This window comes from Fusarium solani, assembly GCF_023522795.1.
Source record: "Fusarium solani strain SB1 chromosome Unknown bctg00000002, whole genome shotgun sequence".
Classification (NCBI taxonomy): Eukaryota; Fungi; Ascomycota; class Sordariomycetes; order Hypocreales; family Nectriaceae; genus Fusarium; species Fusarium solani.
The window spans coordinates 2,743,878-2,767,590 of NW_027072155.1; the positions used below are offsets into that span (position 1 = coordinate 2,743,878).

Here is a 23,713-nt window from a genome sequence, read left to right on the forward strand (position 1 = left end):
CTCTCTTCCTGCACGGCTTTTCCGCAAGTAGGTACCAATAGATGTACAGCCCTGGGGAGTGGCCGTGACAGCCCCTTTCCCCAATCTCCCGGCATAAAAAAAGCCCGGGACTCAAACCGCCTCCCAGAAGTAGTAGTAATAATATTCAGAAACAATCCCTCGCGTGGCATGGCGGTGTAGAGCGTTGCGTCGAGGCGAGGGCAGGTGTGGTGTCAAGTAATAACGGACGGGTGACGTGAAAACATGATGACGATACACTTCGTGAAGCGTCGTGGTGGCGATTCGAAACCAAATCAATGAATGCCAAAATCAAAAGAAGAACAAGACAGACAAATCCATATATCGCACACCGATTTAGTGAGCCGCGAAACAAGTTGGGTATCTTGATGAGCTGCCTTCATGCCGCTCTTCATTTCCTCCTCTTCTACATCTCCCTTCACCCACCACCACATGCGCCCTCCCCAGCAAGAAGGCGGATCAATCGGCCTCTGAGTAGCAGAAACCAATTGTTAAATAAAAATAGAAGGGGAATATTCCAAAGCGTCGACCATCTCGTGAGGTGCTTGGTTGCTCAGGTGAAAAAGGGGGGCGAGAAGTGGTGGGCGAGGGTGTCTCAATCTTCGGTCTTTGAATATGCAAACAGTGTAAGAAAAAAAACAGATGGTGGTTGTTTAGCCAGCATTGGTCAGTCGAGTGTGGCTCTCGACAGCCGTAATTCGAGTTGTTGTTGTTTTACTTGATGTTCTTAAACAGATCATCACCCAGACTTCCCTCGTCCTTTTCGAGATCGGTCAACTCGGGGATCATGGGAGGCGGCGGTCCCGAAGGCTTCTTGATCGTGGCCGTAGGCGTGGGCGCGCGAGGAGGCTCTTCGAAGTTCATTGTGCTGATTCGCTTGGACCCCGTCTCTCCAGTCCTGATCCGTCTGAACCAGCCGCTGCTCCTCCTCGACTTTCGCTCGTCGAGGAAGCTGGAGCCGCCCTGGCTGGAAGGTCGGCCGTTGGTGACAGCCGCGAGGCTCGCGCTCGATGGATTCTGGTTCTGGCCCTCTGCGTAATTGTTATTCAACATGGTCCTACTGAATAGGCGACGGATGCTGCCTTGACGGCTCGAAGCTGCCGGGCTCAGGGGGACATCTTCATCCGCGTAGCGCTTGGTTCCAGCGAGATTACCATTGGAGGGGGCAGGAATGCTCTGTTGGGGCGTTTCCTTGCTGTCGTCGCTGACGACGTTGCTCTGTGTGTCCTTTTCGGTCTCCTTCGCGACTTCCTTGACGGGCGGCGGCGTCTGGGGAGGAGTTGGCACCTTTTGAACCGGCGAGTCCGGAGGCGGCGGGATGTTGGTGCCGTCTGTGATGCTTCCAAAGTTGAGGTTCAGAGCGGGCAGCTGGAAGCGCGAGCCTCCGCCGCTCTTGTTGAAAAGAGACGACATGGTGGCGGTGGTGAGGTCAGTCTCAGTCGACAACAGCAACAGGTCGTGGCACGGATCGAAGATGGAGCACGGGTCGATGAATGGCGAGGGCCCGAGTTCGGAAAGGGGTAGCGAGCGACGGGGGAGCAAGGGCGAGGCGACTGGAGGAGCTCAAGACGCGGATGGCCAAGGTGAAGATGGCAGTCTCTCTCGTTGAGTGACGTCTAAGTCGACGACTGGGATCCAACAAGCGGGATGAGATGACGAAGCAGAGTTTCGACTGACTCCCCGCAGCGAGCGCAGGAACGAACAGGGCGCGACGAGAAAGGAGAGCGTAAAACGGCCAAGGACCCAGGAATAGAGTAGTAGAGGTAAGGCAAGGTAGAGGTAGCCTGTCAGGGACCAAGATGGGAGGTGGAAAACTGGAGCAGGGGTCGGGTGGCTTTTGTCGTTAGAACTTGCAAGGGTTGAGGACGCGGCGTGGCGTGCTTTTGGGATCTTGGGATGATCCCGGTCAATTGCGGTGAGCGAGCCAGAGAAGCTCAAAGGTTTTGATGGTAAACGGCAAAGAAGCAAAGAAGCAAAAAGGGATGGAGGTGAAAGAGGGAGGACACATGTTTTTGCAAGAAAGAATGGTGGAGGATGGGGTCTGAGAGAGAAGGTCGTGAAAGGCGGCCAGGGGTGGAGAATGTCATGACGGGAGCAAGGCCAGGTACCCTCGAGGTACCGCCAGTACCGCAGAGGTACCTATGAACCTCGCCGCCGGTGGTTCGCTGCTGGGCCTGCCCCTGGAGGAGCTGCAGCGAACCCACCGGCTGGTGCGGACCCCGCTGGAGGGCACTGGAGCCACGAGGGCTTCTGGGTGAGCTGGTGAGCCAACAAAGGCGGTGGCCAGAGGTGGACAAGCCCCAGGTACCCAACTCTGGAGCTCTGGTACCTGGCTTTGACTGGCTGGCAAGGCGGCACCTCCCGTCCCGCCCATTACTTTTCATGTACCTACCCAGCTGTCAACTACCGTCATGCAGTCGGGTCAGGTCCCAGCACGGCACGGCACGGGCTGGGGCTGGTGGACGCAGGCAGATAAACAGCATTGGAAACAATTCAGGACGTTCATGGCTTAGACAATTTCATCTGTCCATCATACGTACATACGTATATATCTTACATCGCCTCCACTGCTTCGCTCTCACTCCCTTCTTCCTCTCCCTTATACAACCCCTCCACGCCACATACGTCCACGCCAAACCACACAAGAAGAAACGTGTGCCGCAGCAGCCATCTTTCGATTCCCACCGCACACAGTCCAAGGGCCGAATGTCGACTGATAAAAAGCAACGACTCACTCTTCTCGAGGGTAAAAGCCCCGGAGCAAACGGGCCTGTAGCAGAGAGATCCAGCTTCCCGGGCCATCAAATCTCACATGCTAACTAGCTCTGTGCGACCTACCAAACCACCTACGGCGCATGCAGGCACTTGGCATGCGGCTTGCAGTTTTTTGCATCTGGGCTCTTTTGATTGCAGGTTACCAGAATTCACTAATAACAGATGCTGTGCCGCATAGACTGTTATATCCTTTCCTCGAGAGCAATCTAATATCATCATGCGCTATATTATCAAGCTCTCATAACAAAACACACAACAGACAGTATCGCGTCTCCAGGGGAAACCAGGGACAGAAAGCCAGCAGGTGATCGATCAAGACATGTTCCAACGCCTTGTCTTGCATCTATGGGTTCCATATCAGATCCCACCCTCCCTTCTTGGCGCGGGAAACACTTTTTTTTTCTGTTTCTCTTCCTCTCACGAGCACGAGATGATTGATCGCTGTACCTCAAAACGGAACAGATTGTCTACCCCTTTTATCGAATTTTTAAATCGTAGCGTTGCATCTCTAGTGCAACCGTTCCTGGTGCTATGCCCAAAGTACCTCGGAAGTTCAGGGTTGGGTGAAAAAAGATACAAGCTCTCTTTGCATCGAGGCCTAAACGACTTTGGGCAACCCACCACAAAAATGCAAGTTGTGAAACTCTGCCACTATTCCCAATCTCACCGCGACAATTACCCATCTCGTCGTCCCTGTTTTCCCGATTTAGACAACCCCCAATCCCCCATCCCCACTTGCCACGCCTGAAGAGGATCCCATCTCCATCTCCCGCATGCTTCGGTCCCCATCGCCGCCGAATGGCCGTCCCCGGTTAATTGCGGGCTGTGATTGGCCCGTGCCTCCGCATCTTCAACGTCATTCGAGCGAGAGCTCCCGTTTAAGCTCGGTTCTTTCTTGTCGAGGTGAAAAAACGTCGTGCGACTTTCTACGCCCGACAAGCAAATCAATTTGTATCCTCTCCCGATTAATTGATTTTCCGTCTCATCATGGCGAGCTCGCAGTGTCTCCGTCTTCGACCCCTCGTTTCGGGCCTTGCTCGTCCCTCGGCCAAGCTCCAGAGGCTACCCACCGTTGCGGCGCGATACAAGTCGGGTCCTTATGGCTACACCCAGGCAAAGGCGCTCGTCTTCTCCAAGTATGGCGAGCCCTCTGATGTGCTCCAGTATGCTACTTCTCTTAATTAATACTCATATAGCCTCGCTGACAGCTTCTAGACTCCACCGACACTCCATCTCCCCCTCCATCCCCTCCAACTCGGTCCTCGTCCGATCTCTCGCCGCTCCCATCAACCCCGCCGATATCAACACCGTCCAGGGCACCTACGGCTCCAAGCCACCCTTCACCTCCCTAATTGGCACCGCAGAACCCTCTGTCGTCCCCGGCAACGAGGGTGTCTTTGAGGTTGTGTCAGTCGGCTCCTCCTCTTCTTCTCTGCAAAAGGGCGACTGGGTCATCCCCGCCATCGGCCAGTTTGGTACCTGGAGGACGCATGCTGTCGACGAGGCCGACAAATTCATCAAGATTGAAAAGGAGGGCTTGACCCCCGCGCAGGTTGCAACCGTCAGTGTGAACCCTTGCACGGCCTACCGTATCTTGCGCCACTACGGCCCCAATGCCGGTCCCAAGGCCGGGCTGGGTATGCGCCCTCTCGAGGTCAACAGCGGACAGTGGTTCATCCAGAACGGCGCCAACTCGGGCGTTGGTCGAGCAGCTATTCAGTTTGGCAAGCGCTGGGGTCTGAGGAGCATCAACGTCGTCCGTGATCGCGATACTCCCGAGGCGACCGAGGCTCTCGTCAAGGAGCTCCAGGACCTTGGAGCCGACATTGTCGTGACTGAGTCCAAGTTCCTCTCTCGTGAATGGAGGGATCAGCTCGCGGAAATCACCCGAGGCGGCCGCGAGGAGATCGGCCTCGGCCTCAACTGCGTCGGAGGCAAGTCGGCTACTCAGATCGCCCGGGCCCTCGGTGAGGGCGGCAGCATGGTCACCTATGGTGGCATGGCCAAGCAGCCCGTGTCCTTGCCTGTCGGTCTCCTCATCTTCAAGGATGTCCGCTTCGTTGGCTTCTGGCTGAGCAAGTGGAACGAGCGTGACCCTGCCGGTCGCAAGCACATGATTAACGACATCCTTGATATCGTCCGCGCAGGCCAGTTCCGTGATGTTCCTATTGATGAGGTCAAGTGGGACTGGGAGACGGAAGAGGAGACACTCCGCAACGCTGTTCAGCAGGGTCTTCAGGGATTCCGCAATGGCAAGGGCGTCTTTGTCTTCGGAGAGACGTAGATTGGACAGAACATAGCACCAACGGCGTGGCAGCCCAGTAAAAATTAACTAAATAATCTATCTTGACCAACAATGCCCTCGTGTCAAATACCCCAAAGCTCCAAGTACCTAGGCACAGCCAGTCACCAAGAGGCCTATGCTCGAAAAGCTTGCGCCCACTCGTGCAGCTTGTCAATCACAACAGGCGCATACGCCGTCAGCGTATCTTCAATAACCCGGTCAAAGTATCTCAGGGCCTCCTCCTCGCTGAGCTCCAGGTGGAACCGCTCCCGCACCTTGAGTACAGCCTTGTCTGGCTCCAACCGGATATCTGGGATGTTAGCGTCCACCATGAGGCTGAAGAGGTTGAGTATCAGGTTTGACGATTTGCGCAATGCCGTGTATGCCAGGAAGCAGTACTGCTTGAACTGCTGATAGTGCTCTGACTGCACGCCGCCCATACAGTCTACCATCTCTTTAGAAAGCTTCATCAGGGGCGCAAAAGGTTTGGGGTCTCGACCAAGAATAAAACCAAAGTCGGCGTGGAAGAAGTGGCCGTCGGGGGCAAGTAGCAGGTTCTCTAGATGACGATCACCCACACCTAGGATATATGTAATGACACAGTAGCCCGCGCAGGATCTCACATAAGTGTCCAGCGTCTCTTGTCGCACACCCAGAGGCTGCCTGTCGTCTGGGTTATGATACTTGAGGTATGCCAACGCTGGGTTTTGCCGGAACTTGTTGACAATACTGGACAAGCTTGCAGACTGGACAAACTGCGAGGCGCCTGCTGATGTGCTGGTTGCCAGGATCTTGTAGGGAGACAGCTTGAGATCCAGGTTCTCCTTCTGCAAGAGCTGATCCATCAGCGTAATGATCTGGATCACGAGCTGATCCTGTCTGAGATCATCACCCAACTTGAAGATGATGGGATAAGTGCTTCCGGTAGTAGTCTTGAAGGTGCACTTGAACGGGTTCAGTGAAGACTTGAATACCAGGGTTTGGTCTGGCACGACACCAGTAATCAATATTGATGGATCGAGAGGCATCGGCAAGGGGGGATCAAAGTTAAGCAGCTCGTTCTTGGGATCTGCCAAGAAGTGCTTGACTTTGTCGACCTTCTTCGCTATCGTGTCGTTTGACGTCTTGACGTCTTGTGCGATCCTGGATAGGATGGCAACCAACTCGGCTTGTCGCAAGAGAGTTTTGCGGGTTTCTGTGCCGCCTGGCTGCTTGACAAGCTCCGTCATGAACTCGTAAGCAACCTTTCGGTAGATATTTCGGTTATCGATGCCCTGTTCAGGGCTACGGTCATCACATTCCACCATTAGATACCAGTGGAAATAGTTCCCCAGCATAAAGTTCGCCGCAGCACGCTGAATCAAGAAGCGGGCTAGAGATGAATCGTGGCTGCTCTCCTCGTCCGAGTCTGTCGAAATGTGCTCGTATTTGAGAGCCTGCACCAGCTGAAGAAGGTATAGGAGCAGTTCCTGATCGTCTGACTTGCGTAGTCGGTCCACGGCATAGGACCGGACTGCCGAGTTGTCAAACGACGGGCCAAGGAGCTCAAGAGCGTCATCGACGTCGATCGCAGTCCACCGCCCAAGCACCTGGACTGCTTGCTTCGATTCGCTCTGGTCGCCCCAGTTGACTGACTTGACAAACTTGGTCAAGGCTCTCTTGTCTCGGGTCAAATGATATCGGAATTTCCACACCAAATCCGTCTCCTCTGGTGTAAGGACCTGGGTTGGAGGATACGACATGATGAGATTGAGCTCATCTCGAACCTTGGCATTCGGTTTCAAGTCCTTGTCGAGGATGCCATGCCGGTGAGAGCTTCGGAACAATCGACGATGCTTCGCCTCTGCCGGGTTGTCTCTATGACCAGCCTCGGGGTCATAGACCTTGATCAGCCGCCCCTCAAGCCCATATGAGCTTTCACTGAGGGCGTTAATTCCCGGTCCATACTGAACCTGCGGCTGACGGTGAGCCATGCTGGCTTGTGAGACTGAAAGGTTTTGAAATGCCGAGATCGGGGGAGGATCGTATTCGTGGTCGGCAAAGACGACGGGAAAATCGAAACGTGGCAACTCGACGTTGAGAAGAAACGTCGAAGGACCTGGTCGCCCATCCTCGCTTTTCTCATTATCTCGACCATTGAGGTCGTTCTCTCCGTTAATAGCTCGCTGTCGCTGGAGCATCTGCATCGATGACTTTGCGGCTTGAAGGCCTCGCTTCTCGAAACTGCGAAAGACCATCTGATCTAGCCAGTCGACACGGGGAATTTCGCCCATCTCGTGCTTCTTGAACAAAGTCTCCATCCGATCCAGCTCTTCTGCATCTTTGTCCAGAGGAGGAAGCGGTCCCTTGCGAGATGTTGTCCTTTTTTTATTTGAGACTAGGGCGGGGGTTGTTGTGTTGTCTGTACCATCTGCGTGCTTGTGACGGTGAACGAGGCACTTCTGCCTACCCTTTTGCGCTTGATTATCTTCATCGAACATGGGCAAGGTGGTGCCGCCAAAGGGAATGGCATGACCAAGCGCTCCGGTCCCACCGGTCGGCGACAGGTCCCATACTGTGATGGCCAAGCATGAGTTGGGCGGAAGGGAATCGTATGTGATGGGTAGCTGAAGCCATTCGTTCCACCTATTCCATTGATCAATAAACACTCTGCAGCGGGTGATGGGATATCATACTTTCGCTCGGTTCGGAAGGGCTTGTAGGCGGTCTGAACAGGTACAGTCAAGGGCTTGGAACCGGCCCAAACCTGAACCGTGACGTAGAGGTCGGAGTGGGAGCTGGAAGCTGACGTTAGTGGATGCGCAAATGGTAGGAGACGACTACGCTACCTCGTGTTGGAGCCGACGTGTCGCAGTTCGGGCTTCTCAAGAAGAGTCGAAGGTTTGAATGGAGGCTCCTCGCCCTCAAGGTTCATTCTACCGCGCATGTTAGCCAAGTCCTGGGGTGTTTATGGAGGGGAGTCGCACATGCGAATGCTCACAGGATGGTGAACATCCTTGGAGCCCGCGAAGGAGAACGGGTCCATGCGCCCGTACTCAGACATGATGGGTCAAGTCATGCTGCGAAAATAGAGAGTCGAGGTGAGAATGCGCGCAGAGTATTTAAGGTCAAGATTGAGTTGGGATGAAAGATGGCAGATGGATGCGCTCATGGCTCTGGGTCACTGCCTGCATGACGATAAGATAAGAGTTGCAGCTGGTGCACGGGCCATCACGCGCGGCTGTCATGAGACGGGCCGTGAAAAGAGCTTGTGTTGAGCAGCCTGAGTTTCACGCTGCGTAGAATAAGTGTCTTTAAAATCTATTAATTGTTAGAAGGCCGAAAAGCCTCTTTCATGACATTTTAAAGTAAATCTTTCAATATCATTAAACTTCAATACATACTTCAAGTTCCGGTCATACCCTGCCAGTAATCTATTGAGCCTGTTAGAGAGTACTTATAAGGTGATAGGTAGGTTCATTACATACACAGGCTACCTAGGTATTGAGTGAGCTGGAGTCAATCCATCGATATTCATATCAATGGATTCATGCATCAAAAATCACCCCCTGATGAATGCCAGGATGCATCACACGTGCCTTGCATTGTGCTGAAAGCTGAGTTCTTGGCAGTCATCCAGGCTGTCCACTCACGGCACACAATTGCCGTTGCAGCCATTTTCAGCAAAAACTCCCCGAGGCGGAATGGATGGATCCAACGCTGTGCCAAGAATCCCACACCTTCAACGTCTCGCCCGTTTCTCCTTGAAGGAATGCTAGGCCCGAAACCGGTTGGTCGGAACCTTGTGGCAATCCAGAAGGGCAGCCACTCTGTATCTTGAGGCAATGGTCTTGAAGGGAGGACATGCCTGGGCTGAAATGATAGCCCTAGCCTCCATGGTCCCTCCTCCGGTCCCCCGGTCTGCCCACTCTTCCCCGGACCCATAACTACCCCGGATTGTCTGGCGAGACTAGCTAGGGCACGTGCAGCGTGGGATCGTCACCAGCAGTCTCTTGTATCCAAACGAGTGAAGGCTTCCTTTTCCTGTTCTTCATTTCCTTTCACCTGGGTGCCTCCCCTCACCGCAGCAGCGGCCCATGACGCGACATTGTTACGCCTGAAGCAGGCAAAAGCATGCCTGTTCCGACCCATAGCGATGGCGAGCTTGTTAGGAGAGCCGATGGGAGATATACCCCAGAGGCAGTAATGGTTATTGTGCGGCACTTGCATCGTCTCCCAAGTTCCCAAGCTAATGGCGTCCCCATAGACCTGTACGACGGTATCCCTATACAATGGCATCGAACTCCTCTCCCTCATCTTCACGACCTTCAAGCGGTTCAGAGGCCTATACTTTTGGAGTCTCCTTGTGGCATCTTTCGGCGTGGTCCCGTATGCGGTTGGCTGGCTGATCGACTACTTCCACCTCGCTGGCAATATCGCCGGCATACTCATCAACGATATCGGCTGGATGCTCTTGATAACTGGGCAGGCATTGGTCCTCTACTCCCGGCTTCACCTGGTCCTGGATAACGACCGTATACTCTTGGCCGTAAAGTGGATGATTATCTTCAACGCTGTCGTCTGGCATACCACCATGACTGTCCTGCTCTTCACAGTCAGCTATCGTCCCCGGGAAGGGAGGGCCAGCTACAATCCCATCTTCAACATTCTGGAAAAGGTCCACATGACGTGTTTCTGCGTGCAAGAGTTTATTATTTCTGGGCTCTACCTTTGGAAGACCATTGATATCCTCAAGACAGCACTGGGAGGTACACGCCGTATCATGCGGCAACTATTTATTATCAACATTCTGATCGTTATTATGGATATCGCGCTGCTTGTTATCGAGTTCACGGGCCATTATCTATGGCAGCAGGGACTCAAGGTGGTCATGTACTCGATCAAGCTTAAGCTTGAGTTCGCCGTGTTGGGAAAACTCATCGAATTTCTACAGCACGGCGGAGAACCCGTAGGCTCGGGGCAGACACCAATGTTTGGGTTCGTCGAGGTGCCTCCTGAGCGCCCGGCAAAGGGCAAAAGGGCGCACTCAATAGAAGGCCCCGAGGCGGTGGGTTTGGAGAGTGTGAGAACGAGATCTACAGTCACATCGTCCCTAAAGCCACCGCAGAATCAACATAATGTACTCGGCCGGATAATGGTCAGGAGGAGCGTCAATGTTGAAGGGAGCGTTTTGCCAGAAGCTGATAAAAAGAGCGGCAATAGCACGGATGAGCTTTGTGAAGATGTTAGTCGAGCGTCATAATTGATATCACCTTTTGTCTGCTTCCATTATCTTGACCATCGAGAGCCCAGATTGTTGATGTTGAGAATGAAAGATACTCAGTATGTGGTGTAGAACTGGCCAGGCACGTTGAAATGAAGACTTGAAATAGGTAGGTCATTGGAATTATCGACTAGGTACCATCTTTGAGCTAAACAATCTGCAAGTTCATATCCCATCATTAAAACCCATCCATCCTGGTATCAACAAAACACATTCTCATGCCCAACTCCTCTGTACTCATACATCATCTATGAAGACTCGATTGTGACTTCTCACTTGTGGGCCTTGAGATGCCACTCAAACACATTCTGGAAGATCTCCTTGCCATCGCCCTCCATGACGTCTCCGTGGCAGGGAATCATGGTGACGAAATCCCACTGGGCGATGCGCTCCATGCTCTCGTTGAAGCTGTTCTTGTCCTTGGATGCGACGTACCAGTTGAAGCGCCTCAGCCACTTGACGTCACCGCGAGGGTTCTGCACGCAGGCAAAGACCTTTCCGATGGCACCGTCCTGGGGCACCTCGGCCTCGGGCACTTTGCTGTACTGCTCGGTGGGCGGCAGGTTGAAGAGCAGGTCGGCCTGGATGACGACGCGCTCGGGCTTGTACAGGAAGACGATCTCGAGGTTGGCGTGCCCGTCGACGTACTCGTAGTCAAAGTCGGCGTCGAACTCGGGGTCGATGCGGATCTCGCGCTTGTTGTCCTTCTTGAAGACGACGGCGAACTCCTCGCCGCCGATCTTGGGGTCGTCCTGCTGCTTGGCGCGCTTCTCAGGGAGACCCTCGGGGCCGATGAGCTTTGCAGAGGGGTACGCCTTTGCCCACTCCGAGACAAAGATGTGGTGCTCATAGTCGAGGGCGACGATGTAGCGGACGTCGCCGCCCATCTCTGTGACCTTGGCCTTGGCGGCCTCGGTGAGGGCCACGGGAGAGAAGACGGCGAGGCTGCCCGAGGTGAGCTTCACCAGGGTGCCCCGGCCGCCGATCTTGATCTTTCCGTAGCGGGAAAAGGGCACGGAGAAGGTGGCGATGTTGGGAGTGACGTTGCGGATGACCATGACATCCTCAGGCTTTGAGGGGATGAGCTTTGACGACATGGCTGCTGTTGCTGTTGCTGTATGGCGTGACTGGGTAAAGGTGCGTGTTTGCGAGCAAGTCGAGATGGGATGGATGACTCTGGGTCTTTTAATTGAGGTCGAGGGCTGAAAATGGAAGACGCTGGAACCTCGAGCTGAGGATGATGTGCTGCTGTATGCAAGGCTTGGCGCTGGCTGAAGAGTGCGTTGAATGGTTGGTGGCTGATGTTGCTGCAGTGTCTCTAGAGATAAGGATTTATGCAAAGCAGGGAGGTGAGACGTGTTTAAATACAGAGCCCGACTCGCCGAGGTACGCAACATGGCAGACAAAGATACTGTTTTTTTTTTTTTCTAGAGAAGAAAAGAAGCAGGGCTTGGTAATGCAAATGGAATGGTTGATTCGTGATGACATCAACAAACCTCCACGGCAGCGGTAAGTTTCTCGGTCTGGTTAAACCCGTTTGAGCTTCATGGCAGGGATGGGAGACACGGGCTCGGCCGATTCAGGACCCCCGGGCAGCGGGACCCGGGGGGACTTGATTTGTCTAGTTACCGAGGCACGGAGGGATTTGTATTTGACTGCTCCAATCGAGGGTCCTGCTGCGCCATGATTCATGTGTGAATGGTGCCATGTGGATGTGGCTGCCGGCGTCAATTCCAAATAAAAGGACGCTCCGTATTTATCAACTAAAACTAGTGGGTGTGAGTAATACGCAGCACATACGTAGTACGCCGTTGTAAGCGGGCGGACCTGCAGCAGCGGCGGGTCCGAGACAAGGTGCATAAGGGATCATCAAGCATAATTTGTCAATCAACCCTGGTCACCAATTCCAAATTCACTTCCTAGTTGCCCTATCCAAGAAAGAATGATAACATAACGAACTATGTATTGAATATCACTAACCTAGACCAAACGAGATAGCCTTCACTCCGACCTACACATCAACACCAAACAAGACCGAAATACAATCAATAAGCATCCATCAAGTGTCACACCAACTCCAACACTACTGACCCAATTCTAATATCCTAGGCGTGCCGTATGCTAAACGATACAAGTGCTGCAGGGTCGTCATCGCAAGCATGTAAATCAGCTTGAAAAAACTCTCGATATCTTTCCTTCCCACCACCAAGTTCCCATCTACCCCGTAGATGAGCCACCTACTCTCACTCCGGCTGCGCTCCAGCATGTACTTCCTCGTCAGCCCGTTGGCCTCGAACCAGATGTTCCTCTCCCGCTGGGATGCCATGTACACCTGGAACGTCAGAAAGGCCGCGCAGTAGTACATGACGACGATGAAGCATCCGGGCGATGGCAGCTTGGGAAACCTAGGTGCCAGCGACTCCTCGTTTGCACCATGGCCAAACGGCCAGACCAGACGTACTGCCCTGCTGATTTGGTTCATGATATAAGTGAAGATCTGGAAGATGAACTTGCAGACGCGAACCCAGGCTCCTGCATGTGTCATGGCAACCAGGCCAACATGGGCAAAGAAGGACCACATCCCAAGCACCCTTGAGTCGATGGCCTCGACCGCCCTGAGCGTTGCATTCGCAGGGTCGTCTAGCTCCCTCGCCTGCTCATTGTTGCCTTCCGGGGGAGCAGTGTTGCTTGCTGGAGGAGCGTTGCCTTCTGGGGGGGTAGTGTTGCTTGCTGGGGGAGTGTGGGGTTCTGCAAGAGGTGATGGCACCTTTGGTGTAGTGCCTTGGTTCTTGGGCGATGTCGAGCTGTCATGGGTCTCACCGGCAGGCTCCTTGGGCGACGTCGAAGCATCCCGGACTTGTGATACAGAATATCCAGACTCAGGGGCTGATTTCTTGCTACCTTCAGTACCTGTCGGAGTCTGGCCGTCTGAGTTAGAGGAGTCAGGAGTTGGAATCTTTCTCAGAGTCGCGATCGAATCAGTTGACTCCATTCCCGAGAGTTCATCTGCAAGAGAGCTCTGACTCTTCTTCGAGTGTCTCGATAGCTCGTCCAAAAAGGACATGATTAGAGTGAAATCTTGACGATGCTTCTCCGATGAGCTCTGTCGGGCTGTGAGACAATCCTTCTCCTTGATTGTCTGCTTGCCACCACCGAGTTTCAACATCTTCTCAGAGCAAGAAGCCTCCTCGGCGACGCAGCGTTGAATGGCTACCCGAGCTCTCTCTACTTGCAGCCGAACAGCCTTGGGAAGCCACATGCTGATCCAGGCCACATTGCTAGTGCGCGGAGAGCCCCCGGCGCTGTTGACAGGAAAGGATGTTACGGATCGTAGGTGACCAAATTGATTTGCGATAGGAGTGTTAGTGGCGCCTGTGCTGGGGGCCCGAGCCATGGATTCCAGGTTCGCGGTGAGATCTAGGTTGCTAGTCTTGAGCTTGGCGATCTCCTCCCTGAGTCCGTCGATCAACCGGTTTTTCTGCATCACCATGCCCTTTTGCTTATTGTATTGCAACAGGGCTTGGTTGAGCTGTTCCTGAAGGTCGGCGTATTCCGTTTCGCCCTGCCACTCTTCGGTACCAGCTTTGCTGGCGTCCTTCTTAAACTCCTGATGAAGATCTTCCCCGGCTTCCAAAAGGCTTCGCATCATCGGGTCCAGATCCTCGTAATCAGTAGACTTGAGATCCTTAGGCTCGAGCAGCACATCAGTCTTGGGTCTGGACTCGCTTCCAATCTCTGCCGAATCGACACTGTCCTGACGTTTTCCTCCCCTGTCCCAAAGGGACGTACGATTCTTGTTCTGGCTTTGTGACGACTTGAAACTGCCCCTTGCGGTTGGTTTGGGGGGCCGATGGGAACTTTGCCCTGCCGTTCTTCTGGGTCGGTTTGAGCCACCAAACAACTCTTCGAAGCCTTCAACAGAGCTAGCAGAATTGCTGGTACGGGAGGACATGCTAGACGCGCCACGGCCTTCGCGACCGGCTTGAGGCTTGGTAATCGGCTCGCCGGAAACTGCGTCTGTCTCCTGGGCCTTGTCCAGCTTCGCCTCGAGCGCTGCCATCGCTGTTGCATGTCGGTCGGTTATTTCAGCATCCATCTCAATCAGAATATCTTGAAAGACCTGGGAGTCGCTTCGCGAGGCGGCGATGGCCTCCTCAGCAACTGCTTCGATATATTGTTTGGTGACATCTTGCATCACCTTCAAGGCTTTTCGGACCTCATCGCGACTCTCAGGCGTGGCCTCATATACAATACCCTCGACTTTTTCGTCCAGCTCGGATAAGGTGCTCTTCTTCGTCCCCTCGAGCTGAGCAAGTGTTTGTCTCAGCTGGCTACTGACTTGCCGGATGAAGTGTTCCGTGAGAGCATCATATGGTGTGTTGCGCGTTTCGTCTTCTTGAACGGCGGGGAGCTGCTCCTCCGGTTTAGCCTCGTGTCGGTCTGCTTTGGGGCGCATTGTAACGAAGAACACAAGAGAATTGCACGATATTCAGTTGCTCGGTAGGTAGATCGGCAATCAAAGAGGAGTGCAGGCGTTTTCTGGGTCGACGAGGCGTTATGGGAAGAATGGAGAGTCTTGAGATGTTCAAGATTATCTTGGTCAAGACGAGAGGCCCCCCGTCTTTTGAAGGAGAAAGTCCACTGACATTAACCTCACCGAGGTTCCCTGTGACCGAGGCGCTCATGCAAGGGAAGGTCTTTGTCTATACAGTTTCTTTGACTCCAGATTCCTTTCATGTTGAGCCCCGTGCGCCAAAAATAAAGTGTGCCCCTCTCTAACTGCATGCCTTCTCTGTCAAAGAAACACGCCTTGGTCAAACATGGATCAGACACACCTCCCTCCTTATTGTATCCACAAGTAGGGGGTGACGAGAACAAAGAAGTCGCGCCTCTCTGGCGCGAGAGAAGGCTGTGCACAAGCCCAACATCGCCTTCTCCGAGATGCTGCCCACCGAGGACAACAAGGGTATCAAGGTTTTCATGACAATACGATTCGAGTTGTCGAGGCTCGATTCGTCTCAGTTGGAGTAGCTGCTCCTCCCTCAGCTGTACCAACCCCGTGCTCCGGGGCCTGCATTCGTCGCTTCTTTCCTATGCGCAATCATTGGTTCTTGTAGGCCGAACGTGTCAATGATATCACGCCAAGTCTCCATGTCCATTGAAAGAATCGCCTGGTGCTTCGCCGCACCGTGACGTGTCGGCTCTTCTTCTTCAGCTTCTCTATCCACCGGCGCTGCAATCCGTGTTAGTTGTTATTGGAGCTTTTCCATGGCAGGCAAACTCACCTAGCGCTGGGAGACCGAATTCATCAAAATCGATCTCGACCCTCCCATCTCGAATGAGGAAGCTGACATAGAACATATTCTCTATTGTCTGCCCAAACGACTTGGGATTCACAACGAACCGCATCAGATCGATACCGCCAGTGCTTCGAAGGCCATGATTGTGCATGATCCTGGTCTTCTCGTCCTCATCCATGTCATCATCGATGAGGTCCATCACAGTCTGTTGGATATCGGCTTGGATGTTCTGTAGTTGATGGAGAATCTTGCCGCAGATTGCAGTGAGATCATTTTCTCTCTTGGCCAAATCCTCAACGTTCAGCACCTCTGGGCGAGTCTCTGTCAAGTTGTTGGGCCGGAAAGGCGCGCTTCGTTTCGTAACCTTGCGTGCCTTCTTCTCAACTGAGAGTGGACCAAGGAGGAACCCAGGGAGAGCTGGCCGGCGGATGTAGGGCAATGAAGCGAAACGGCCAAGATGAGGCCAGTTCATCATATCGCCATCGTCGCCAACATCGTCGTCGCCATCTTCGTCTCCTCTGGTAGTTCTTCTTCGTTGCCGCTGAGTACTCGACAATTCTGGCGCATTGTCGTCGGTGATGCCACGGCCTTGTCTCATGTAGGTGATGCACTTTGACACAAACTCGTCCACGTCAAGGCCTTGGGAGAGGCTGCCCTGGGTCAGCCGTAGGGTCTTTCGATATGACAAGTCGGTAGTGCTGACGAGTAGCCGTGAATCGATCGTTGCCTCGGTGGTTTGTCGTACTTTCTTGGACAGCTCATCCGCTCGGAGAATAGCATCGTGTAGTCCTCGCGAGTCGGATTGCAGATATTCCTCGGTATTCTCCGTCACCTCACGAAGCAAGTCTCTGAAGCCCTGCTGGACCTTTCGACGCTCTTCCAATGGTTGGTCAGGATCGTACACGTCGTCTCCGTCATCCTCGCTATCTGCCGATGGCTCTACCGTTCTCCTTCGGAAGTTGGAGGATTCGCTAGTTCTCGTGCCGGCGCGCTTTCTCTTAGAGGCAGATGCATTGCGCATGTTCTCTCGCTCTCGCATCGCCAGACTTCGATGTGCTGGTGTAGCTCGTGATGAAGGCGTTGGCGATCGCGAATGCGACTCCTCCTCGGAGGAGTCTTGCTGGTGGGTGGGCATCGGGGAGTGGATTTCAGCTCTTGAGGCTTTCTATTGCAAATCTATCCGGGTATAAATCGGTTCATGGCCCTCTCAGTCTCTTCGACTTTACGGTGGAGAGGCGTGAAGACACTGGCACGCTGATAGTAGACGGTTGCGAAGGTAGAACAAAGAGCATATGTAGGCTTTGAGGTCGCGTAAAACTGATAGAAGACGCGTAGAGGTACGTACCTCAATTAACGCCCTGGGCACCTGGCAGACACGGAACGGGCAGGCAGTTGGAGCTTCGCGGGGCAGTTTGTTCAGTGCACGGACCACCTGGCTTCAGAACGTGCATCCCACTGAGAACCTCAGGTTCATGTATCAACTGGTAAAGTGTATATCGCCAACCCGAATCTCGGCTAAAACTATACCGAGACGGAATCTAGTTCCCTAGGTAGCCAAGACATAGTAGCTTATTGCTTGATATCTTGTTGCTTTCAAATCCAGTTGAGGCGCATCTTAACCCTGCGTGCCCCTCACATTGGGTAAAGACGCTGGACTACCTACCTGCCCACCTTGGTAGGTGTGTAGGCCCGAGGAAGGGGAGACTTATAGAGCCTGTCGATTTCTTCATATTTCGGAAATACCTACCCGACTGCTGATGTTTTCCTTACCAACTTGCCTACCTTGCTTACATCCATACCTAATTCCTTGCAAACGTCCCCCATGCTTCTCCACTCATCTCACCTTCGCCCATAGCATCCATGGCAACATCGTTTAGAAAGAGTTGATATGGAACAAGCCATGAGCATATCGAAGTGCAAAATCTAGTTCCATTCAACTCTGATGGCTCTAGTCTCTTCAGAACCAACACCGATACTGTCGCCTGACTTGGCCACAGGCAAAGAGGTCCGTTCGTCCGCACGTATTCAGGCCTAACAGCAGCGCCCACATCCACGAGACAAGTCAGGATCTCTCCAAGACCCCAACAAATCTGTTCCCCGGGGCGCCGTTGATTAATCGTCTGCAAGACACGCAGGCCTTAACATTCGTCCTATCCCAAGGCCGCCACGTAACCTTATCAAGAAACAAATGGTCCCGAGGTCTTGGCCGCGGCACAGATGCGGGCATTTCCGGTCACCTTCCAGAAACAAGGGCAAAATACCCCGGCCAGAGCACCATTTCGACTTCAAGGGTCCAAAGCGCCGTTCCATATGGCGCCTTCAGAGCGAGACATGGCATGCAACTTTGACGCATGTCAGCAGAGCACTCTCACCGCCCTCGACCAAAGGGCAACATGCTATTTGCGACGGGTCGAGCAGATACCCATGGGGGGTTGGTTCAGTCTCAATGTGAACCATCCCACCAGTTCGGCGGGGCGGTCTGGAAGCCGCTCCATGTTCCTTGGGGGGCTCGTCCCTGAGTTATTAATTTGTGCCGAGTCCAGTCAGACTCTCTGCTCTGAAGGAATGCGGTTGATCGACTTGGTTTCTTGCAATCACTCGGGAGAGGGACAAGATTACCGTAGGCTGCGGCCGCTGATGTTCCCAGATAGGATCTCGAGATGGTTCACAATGTTCCCGCAAGCGGTTCCTGCATCTGCAACGCATACAAGTCACGAGTTCAACGACCCAGTTATCTGGTGATCTCTCCAGCCCACCCTTTCGATCTGGCGGTCATTGCTCTTGTAGGCGCAAGCCCAAATGCCCAAAGTACCAATGGCTGGCGCGGAAACTTACAACAAACCCATCAACTGAGTTAGAGCGCAGAGAGCACGACACCACATCTTCCAGATCCGCCATCCCGAGGGCGACGTGTGGGGGGAGGGGTTGCCAAGTCGGGTCTGGGCTGATGGTGTTGCGCAAGGATGATTTGGGTGTCACATAGCGCATCCTCTTTACACCCAAAAGGTCTATCAAGTGTTGCATCATAGGCCGGCCCGACCACGCGGCTCACGGAGGTTAGGGGCGATCAGCGAAGATGAAGAAGCTGGCTCGGCATGGTCAGCCAAGGAGCTGCTGCTTCTCACGATGTACGACGACGGCAGAAAACGGATATAAAAGCAGGATTAGCGAGGCAGTCTCGGCATCAACTGCATCATCGAGCCCCCACAAGTCGACCACAAACCTGCCAGCATTTGGGCTCCAAACACCGCCAAGTCTGGGCTCGCCAACAAACCGGATTCAACATCCGTCCACGCCGTCCGTGGTGGACAGGGCTTCCCTCAAAGGACCGTCGACGTGTTATCGATTGGCCGCCCTGGGCTTCTCGACCTCCCCACCACAACAACTCCATGCCCCCCTCCCCCCTGCGCACACAGCCCGATCAATATGATCCACTGCGTCCAGAACCCCGCCATTCACAGTGGGCAGAAACGCTGGCGGGTGGTCCCTCGGGACCCGGAAACCCACTTGTGATACCCCGCTATCGCCGTGTAGAAGCCTCCGTAGAAGCTCGTCATTCCAACTCGGGAAAACGCCCGGTCAGGGGAAGCCCTGAGGGTTGCCCGAGAGGATGCTACCGTGCAGCACATGTCTACCAACCGACTAGTTTGGAGGCCTGAGTCGTCGCCGTTGTGTAGATACTATCGCCAAGCAGAGAGACACAGAGCTCGTGACACAAATGGGCGTAGATAACAAACCTGTTAAACAGGATCCAGGGAGGGAGCAAAGTTTGGTTCATGTCTTGGGCAGCGCGTCATGGTGTTGTCGTCCACAGCATCATCGTCGTGTCTGTCCTCACGTGTCCCCGCATCTCAACCCCTCCGACCTCCACGCCATGGCTCCCACGCCACGATGGGTTACGGATGCCCAGGCTAGACCTGGGTTGGCCTTGAACTTGGAACCTGTCCGAAGTACTGGGTTTGCCAGCCCGTGCCGTGTACTCCATACTTGCCGACTTCGTGCTTCTCCAGGTCGCTTGCTGCCCACCATCTGCTACCTCCCTGAGCTGCATGCATGTTTATCCGCGGCTGTGCATTAAACAGCTGGGTATCCTGACCCTCCTGTCTTACCTTGGGCCAGAACAAAAGAGGCTATCATTCCTGGTTCCCACAACTCTGGCAGGTCTCACTCAACTCACCCTCTGACTGTTCACGGACCCTTGAAGCGTCCCAGCCGCTCGCCGTGTGATTCTCCTGTTGTCTCGGTACTTATACTCAACCTCAGTCTCCCGACAACCTTTCCTGGGACAGATGCTCGAGCTGGCTTGTTCTGCCTCCCTTCCGCTTTCTCGACCGTGTCCCTTCCGGCTTCTGCCATCATGACGGGTGCTATCGCTACGTCGCGCTACAGCGCCGACGACTTTGAGACGGCTTCCATTCGCTCTGCTGCGCCTTCGTATGGTAAGTGTTGAGGTGTTTTTGCACAGGCTGCCATATACCACATACCTATACATAGCTCGAAGTGACTGGGAAGCCCTGCACGAGAACGGGAGCTGACTCTGGTGTGCCTCAGTTTCGGAAGCGCCCTCTTACCACTCGATCAACCCGTTTCCCGAGGCTGTACCGCCGTATTCTCCTCCAGTCAGAACTACAGCCGCACCCCGAACAACGTCTCTCGTTCCTCATAGCAGCGGAACCTCGACTCCCACCAACCGCCAGCGGACGATCGGCCTCCCTCCTGTGCCCGCTGCTCCTCTGCGGTCCGTGCCGAACCTGAACAACTTCCGCATCGCAACATGGTCCTCGGTCACCAGCAACCCTGCTGCTCGACACTACCATAATGTTGCTCAGCGTCGGATGACTGCTCAGACACGCGATCCAGTGGACAGCCTTCGTCGAGCCATGACCGACCTCACCGAGCAAGACCAGCAGGATAGAAATACCAGCCGGCCTCTGGAAGACCCGTATTTGGTTGGCGAAGTCGCCGCGGCGAGGGCACGCCAGGAGCGAATCGCGCGCGAGTCGGGAGACGACATCCTTTTGCGCGAGGACCGCCAGTGGGACTGGTTCTTAGGTGAGATCAGGAGGAGCCGTCTCACAGCAAGTTGCGTATGCTGACTCTTGACCAGCTCGAATGAAGGACTCGGACGAGCGAGAGCGGAACTGGAACAGGTTCCGTCGTGACGTAGACGTGGGAAGCCGCAAAAAGCTCCTGCGTCGCATCGGTGGTCGCCGTTTGATGTGATTTCGACTTCTCTCTCTTCTTTCCCTTCCATGGCATCTTTCCTTATGTTAGGTATCTTCCCTTCCTTTCACGGGTCTCATGATTATCATCTTCTTCTCTTCTCGCCGCGCTGGGACGCTGCTGCTGTGTCGGAGTGGACGTTTGCCGGTTGCATCTGAAACGACATTGCCGCATTTTCCTCGGCGTTTGATCATCTAGATTGGGTCCTGGATGACGCATGACATGGGAACACAGGGTTCTCTGGCTTTTGATTATCAGCTCCAAATGACGGCGTAAATGGGATCGTCGCAGGCATTTCCTCTTCTTCTTCTTTGTCACTCATTCCACACAATAGGGCTCTGAGGCTTTCGATAGGCTGGAACAATTAGGTAGCTCAACCAAATGGACTTTGAAACAACCAGAATCTCGCACAAAGATGTCGTGCTGCTCTTGACACTGTGCCTGCTGATGCTAAATACCGTCAATTTCTCCGCCTGTCCTCTACCTGATTGAAAAATACACGTTTAAACGTTCCAAAAACGCCATGCCGATGTACATACAAAGACGTGCCTCTGTAACCTTGTGGCAGTCCCGACATCCTCAACGTACACGTCGAACTCTCCTGATGGGTTGGATGAATAGGGTGTTGTGGGCTTCGAGCTGGTCTGCTTAACCCTTGCTCTTGGTGTTGAGGATAAGGGCAACAATAAGACTGTAGTCAGGGTCAGCTTGTGAGCGACGTCATATGTCGGTTGATAAAACACATACCCGTAAAGACCAAGAACTTCGCCGAAAATCAGGATCAGGACCATGCCAACAAAGATCCTGGACTGCTCCATATAAGCACGAACACCACTGTCACCAACAATTCCGATGCAGTAACCAGCAGCAAGACCTGTCATGCCAACTGCGATACCGCATCCAAGATGCATGAAGCCCCTATAACCGTCGATCAGTATTCCTGCCTAGCCGGATAGTGTCGACGACGTACGAGAACAAGCTGTAGTTCTTGGACGGGTCCAGATCCTCAGCGATGAGGACGGAGATGACGAGCGAGTATACGGCAATGATACCGGACATGACGACAGGGATAAGACACTAGAGTGTACGTCAGATGATGAGCATGGCGTATTCGAGACTCGATGGTTGATACCTTCATGATGAGGTCTGGTCGAAATGTACCGACACCAGCGATGCCAATACCGGACTTGGCTGTGCCATATGCAGCGCCAATACCTATCAAATTCGTTCAGCAATCGGGCTCGATGGTATCGCGTCGCGTAGAGGAAACACCGTACATCCGAAGATCATTGCAGCTGCAATACCGGCCTGCCAGTCGCTGCATCAGCATTCGCGTCCCCCCTTGAAGTCGTCATCAGCGCGACACTTACCATCCCAATGAAGGGGGCAAACTTGGGGGCGAGCTCTGATTCTGCCATGGTGAGGGAGCGCGGCCGTCGGAGGAGCTCGGGGACAAGGGCAGCTTTGACGATTTTCGGTTCACGTTGGGAGCTTGTTGATGATGTAGCCTCCTACCTCAAGGCTACCAGAGAGAGTTGGGAGCTGAGGTGGAAAGCCACTCTGGGCTAAGCTGGCGCAACCAATCACGGACCGACAGCCTCCACGCTTAGTCACGTGACATTGATCAAGTGCCAAGGCCGGCTCTAAACTTCAAGCAACCCCCTGTTCACGACTGCCTTGCAGCTATTAACACCTGCAATTTCAATAAGTCTGAGCGGGAGATTGACTGCCGCTGCCAATGCCATGATCGTAGATGGATGCCTCCTTCAGCACTTCATCTTTTTATATCTGGCAATCGCTATTTTTATCTTGACTGACGGTCCGTTTCCAGGGTGGCCTGTTAGCGGGCGGTCGCCTTGCCGCGTGGTTCGCCTGGTCCGCTTGGTCTCTCCTCATAGGCAAGTTGATGACCCGGGGCAGCCGGCGGTACCTGATTTTAAGGCCTCGGGCAGGGACGGGTTCCTTTTTGGAACTCGAATAAGATGGGTATAAGACATTGGGGGATAGGAGATGAGGCTTGCTTGTTCAGCAGCTGCCTTCACCGCCTTGGTCAAAGCCAAGATAAAACAACACAGAGGACGTACGGACGGCAAATAGAGGCATAAAGGAAGGATGCACGTAGCGGCAGAAAAGAGGGAATCAACGGTTGCTAGCGTGCCCCTTGGCCCTTGATGAGCTACCCTCCATCCCCAGCAAGGAGGTTCACTCACACTCACGTACGGTACAATACCGACCTGTCTGCCTACAGCGCCTTGTCCCCTTGCTACCTGAATTGCCGTGATTCCCGTGGAGAGTTCATCGAGCCAGCTGCTCCTCCTCGGTACGCCCCAAGACAAAGCGCACCTGGCTCAGCCCAGCGCAATCAAAGATACACACGTGAACAGACGGGGATGAGAAAGAGGCCTCAGGATCACGAGAGGACGGTCACGACGTTACCTATTACAGACAGCAGTCTCTGGCAGCTCTCAATGAGGATGGGACGGCATTGTTGGCAAGGACCGCTCCTGGGCAGCAACCTAACACCCTCGTCGTGCTGTCGGTGCAACATCCATGCTCTCTTACACTGCTACCCCAGCATCCTTTGTCCCCTTACTTTGTACTAAATAACTGCCCATCCATCGCGGCGCGCACCCACATTACATTGCCCCCCCCCCCGTCACCACGCCCAAGAGGCCACCAAGAGACCGCCGTCAGACAGGTGGATTAACGGTGGACCTAGCACTGGCTTGCCCTGGCTTATCCGCTGTTGGCTCCCTGCCCTGCTCTCGCTGTCCACTGCCACTGGACCTGCCCGCTGTACGTACAGTAGCACGCTGGCTGGTGCTAGTACCTGAAGAAGACGTGGACGGA

General features: G+C 53.9%; 9 protein-coding genes across 9 annotated transcripts; 3 read left to right on the forward strand and 6 right to left on the reverse strand.

Annotated features, from left to right (window-relative positions):
- Positions 1–732: 732 nt before the first annotated feature.
- MRS44_004816 (uncharacterized protein) lies at positions 733–1,431 on the reverse strand (the record flags this gene model as incomplete). The annotated part of the gene is made up of 1 exon (XM_046268758.2): positions 733–1,431. The coding sequence occupies one exon, from the start codon at positions 1,429–1,431 to the stop codon at positions 733–735; it is 699 nt and encodes a 232-aa protein (XP_046136038.1).
- A 2,349-nt stretch (positions 1,432–3,780) lies between these two features.
- On the forward strand, positions 3,781–5,077 carry MRS44_004817 (uncharacterized protein; the record flags this gene model as incomplete). The annotated part of the gene is made up of 2 exons (XM_046268757.2): positions 3,781–3,956; positions 4,009–5,077. The coding sequence occupies 2 exons, from the start codon at positions 3,781–3,783 to the stop codon at positions 5,075–5,077; spliced, it is 1,245 nt and encodes a 414-aa protein (XP_046136037.1).
- Positions 5,078–5,211: 134 nt separating this feature from the next.
- On the reverse strand, positions 5,212–8,120 carry MRS44_004818 (uncharacterized protein; the record flags this gene model as incomplete). The annotated part of the gene is made up of 4 exons (XM_046275554.2): positions 5,212–7,702; positions 7,753–7,854; positions 7,906–7,992; positions 8,044–8,120. 4 exons carry the CDS (start codon positions 8,118–8,120, stop codon positions 5,212–5,214), a joined length of 2,757 nt encoding a protein of 918 aa, XP_046136036.1.
- A 1,070-nt stretch (positions 8,121–9,190) lies between these two features.
- Positions 9,191–10,319, forward strand: MRS44_004819 (uncharacterized protein; the record flags this gene model as incomplete). Its single annotated transcript, XM_046275553.2, has 2 exons — positions 9,191–9,271; positions 9,324–10,319. The coding sequence occupies 2 exons, from the start codon at positions 9,191–9,193 to the stop codon at positions 10,317–10,319; spliced, it is 1,077 nt and encodes a 358-aa protein (XP_046136035.2).
- A 293-nt stretch (positions 10,320–10,612) lies between these two features.
- MRS44_004820 (uncharacterized protein) lies at positions 10,613–11,437 on the reverse strand (the record flags this gene model as incomplete). The annotated part of the gene is made up of 1 exon (XM_046275552.2): positions 10,613–11,437. One exon carries the CDS (start codon positions 11,435–11,437, stop codon positions 10,613–10,615), a length of 825 nt encoding a protein of 274 aa, XP_046136034.2.
- Positions 11,438–12,423: 986 nt separating this feature from the next.
- On the reverse strand, positions 12,424–14,796 carry MRS44_004821 (uncharacterized protein; the record flags this gene model as incomplete). The annotated part of the gene is made up of 1 exon (XM_046268756.2): positions 12,424–14,796. One exon carries the CDS (start codon positions 14,794–14,796, stop codon positions 12,424–12,426), a length of 2,373 nt encoding a protein of 790 aa, XP_046136033.2.
- Positions 14,797–15,382: 586 nt separating this feature from the next.
- MRS44_004822 (uncharacterized protein) lies at positions 15,383–16,775 on the reverse strand (the record flags this gene model as incomplete). Its single annotated transcript, XM_046268755.2, has 2 exons — positions 15,383–15,573; positions 15,626–16,775. The coding sequence occupies 2 exons, from the start codon at positions 16,773–16,775 to the stop codon at positions 15,383–15,385; spliced, it is 1,341 nt and encodes a 446-aa protein (XP_046136032.1).
- A 3,222-nt stretch (positions 16,776–19,997) lies between these two features.
- Positions 19,998–20,863, forward strand: MRS44_004823 (uncharacterized protein; the record flags this gene model as incomplete). The annotated part of the gene is made up of 3 exons (XM_046268754.2): positions 19,998–20,079; positions 20,192–20,692; positions 20,748–20,863. The coding sequence occupies 3 exons, from the start codon at positions 19,998–20,000 to the stop codon at positions 20,861–20,863; spliced, it is 699 nt and encodes a 232-aa protein (XP_046136031.1).
- A 648-nt stretch (positions 20,864–21,511) lies between these two features.
- On the reverse strand, positions 21,512–22,281 carry MRS44_004824 (uncharacterized protein; the record flags this gene model as incomplete). The annotated part of the gene is made up of 6 exons (XM_046275551.2): positions 21,512–21,554; positions 21,611–21,781; positions 21,834–21,940; positions 21,996–22,078; positions 22,141–22,171; positions 22,234–22,281. 6 exons carry the CDS (start codon positions 22,279–22,281, stop codon positions 21,512–21,514), a joined length of 483 nt encoding a protein of 160 aa, XP_046136030.1.
- Between the last annotated feature and the right edge of the window lie 1,432 nt (positions 22,282–23,713).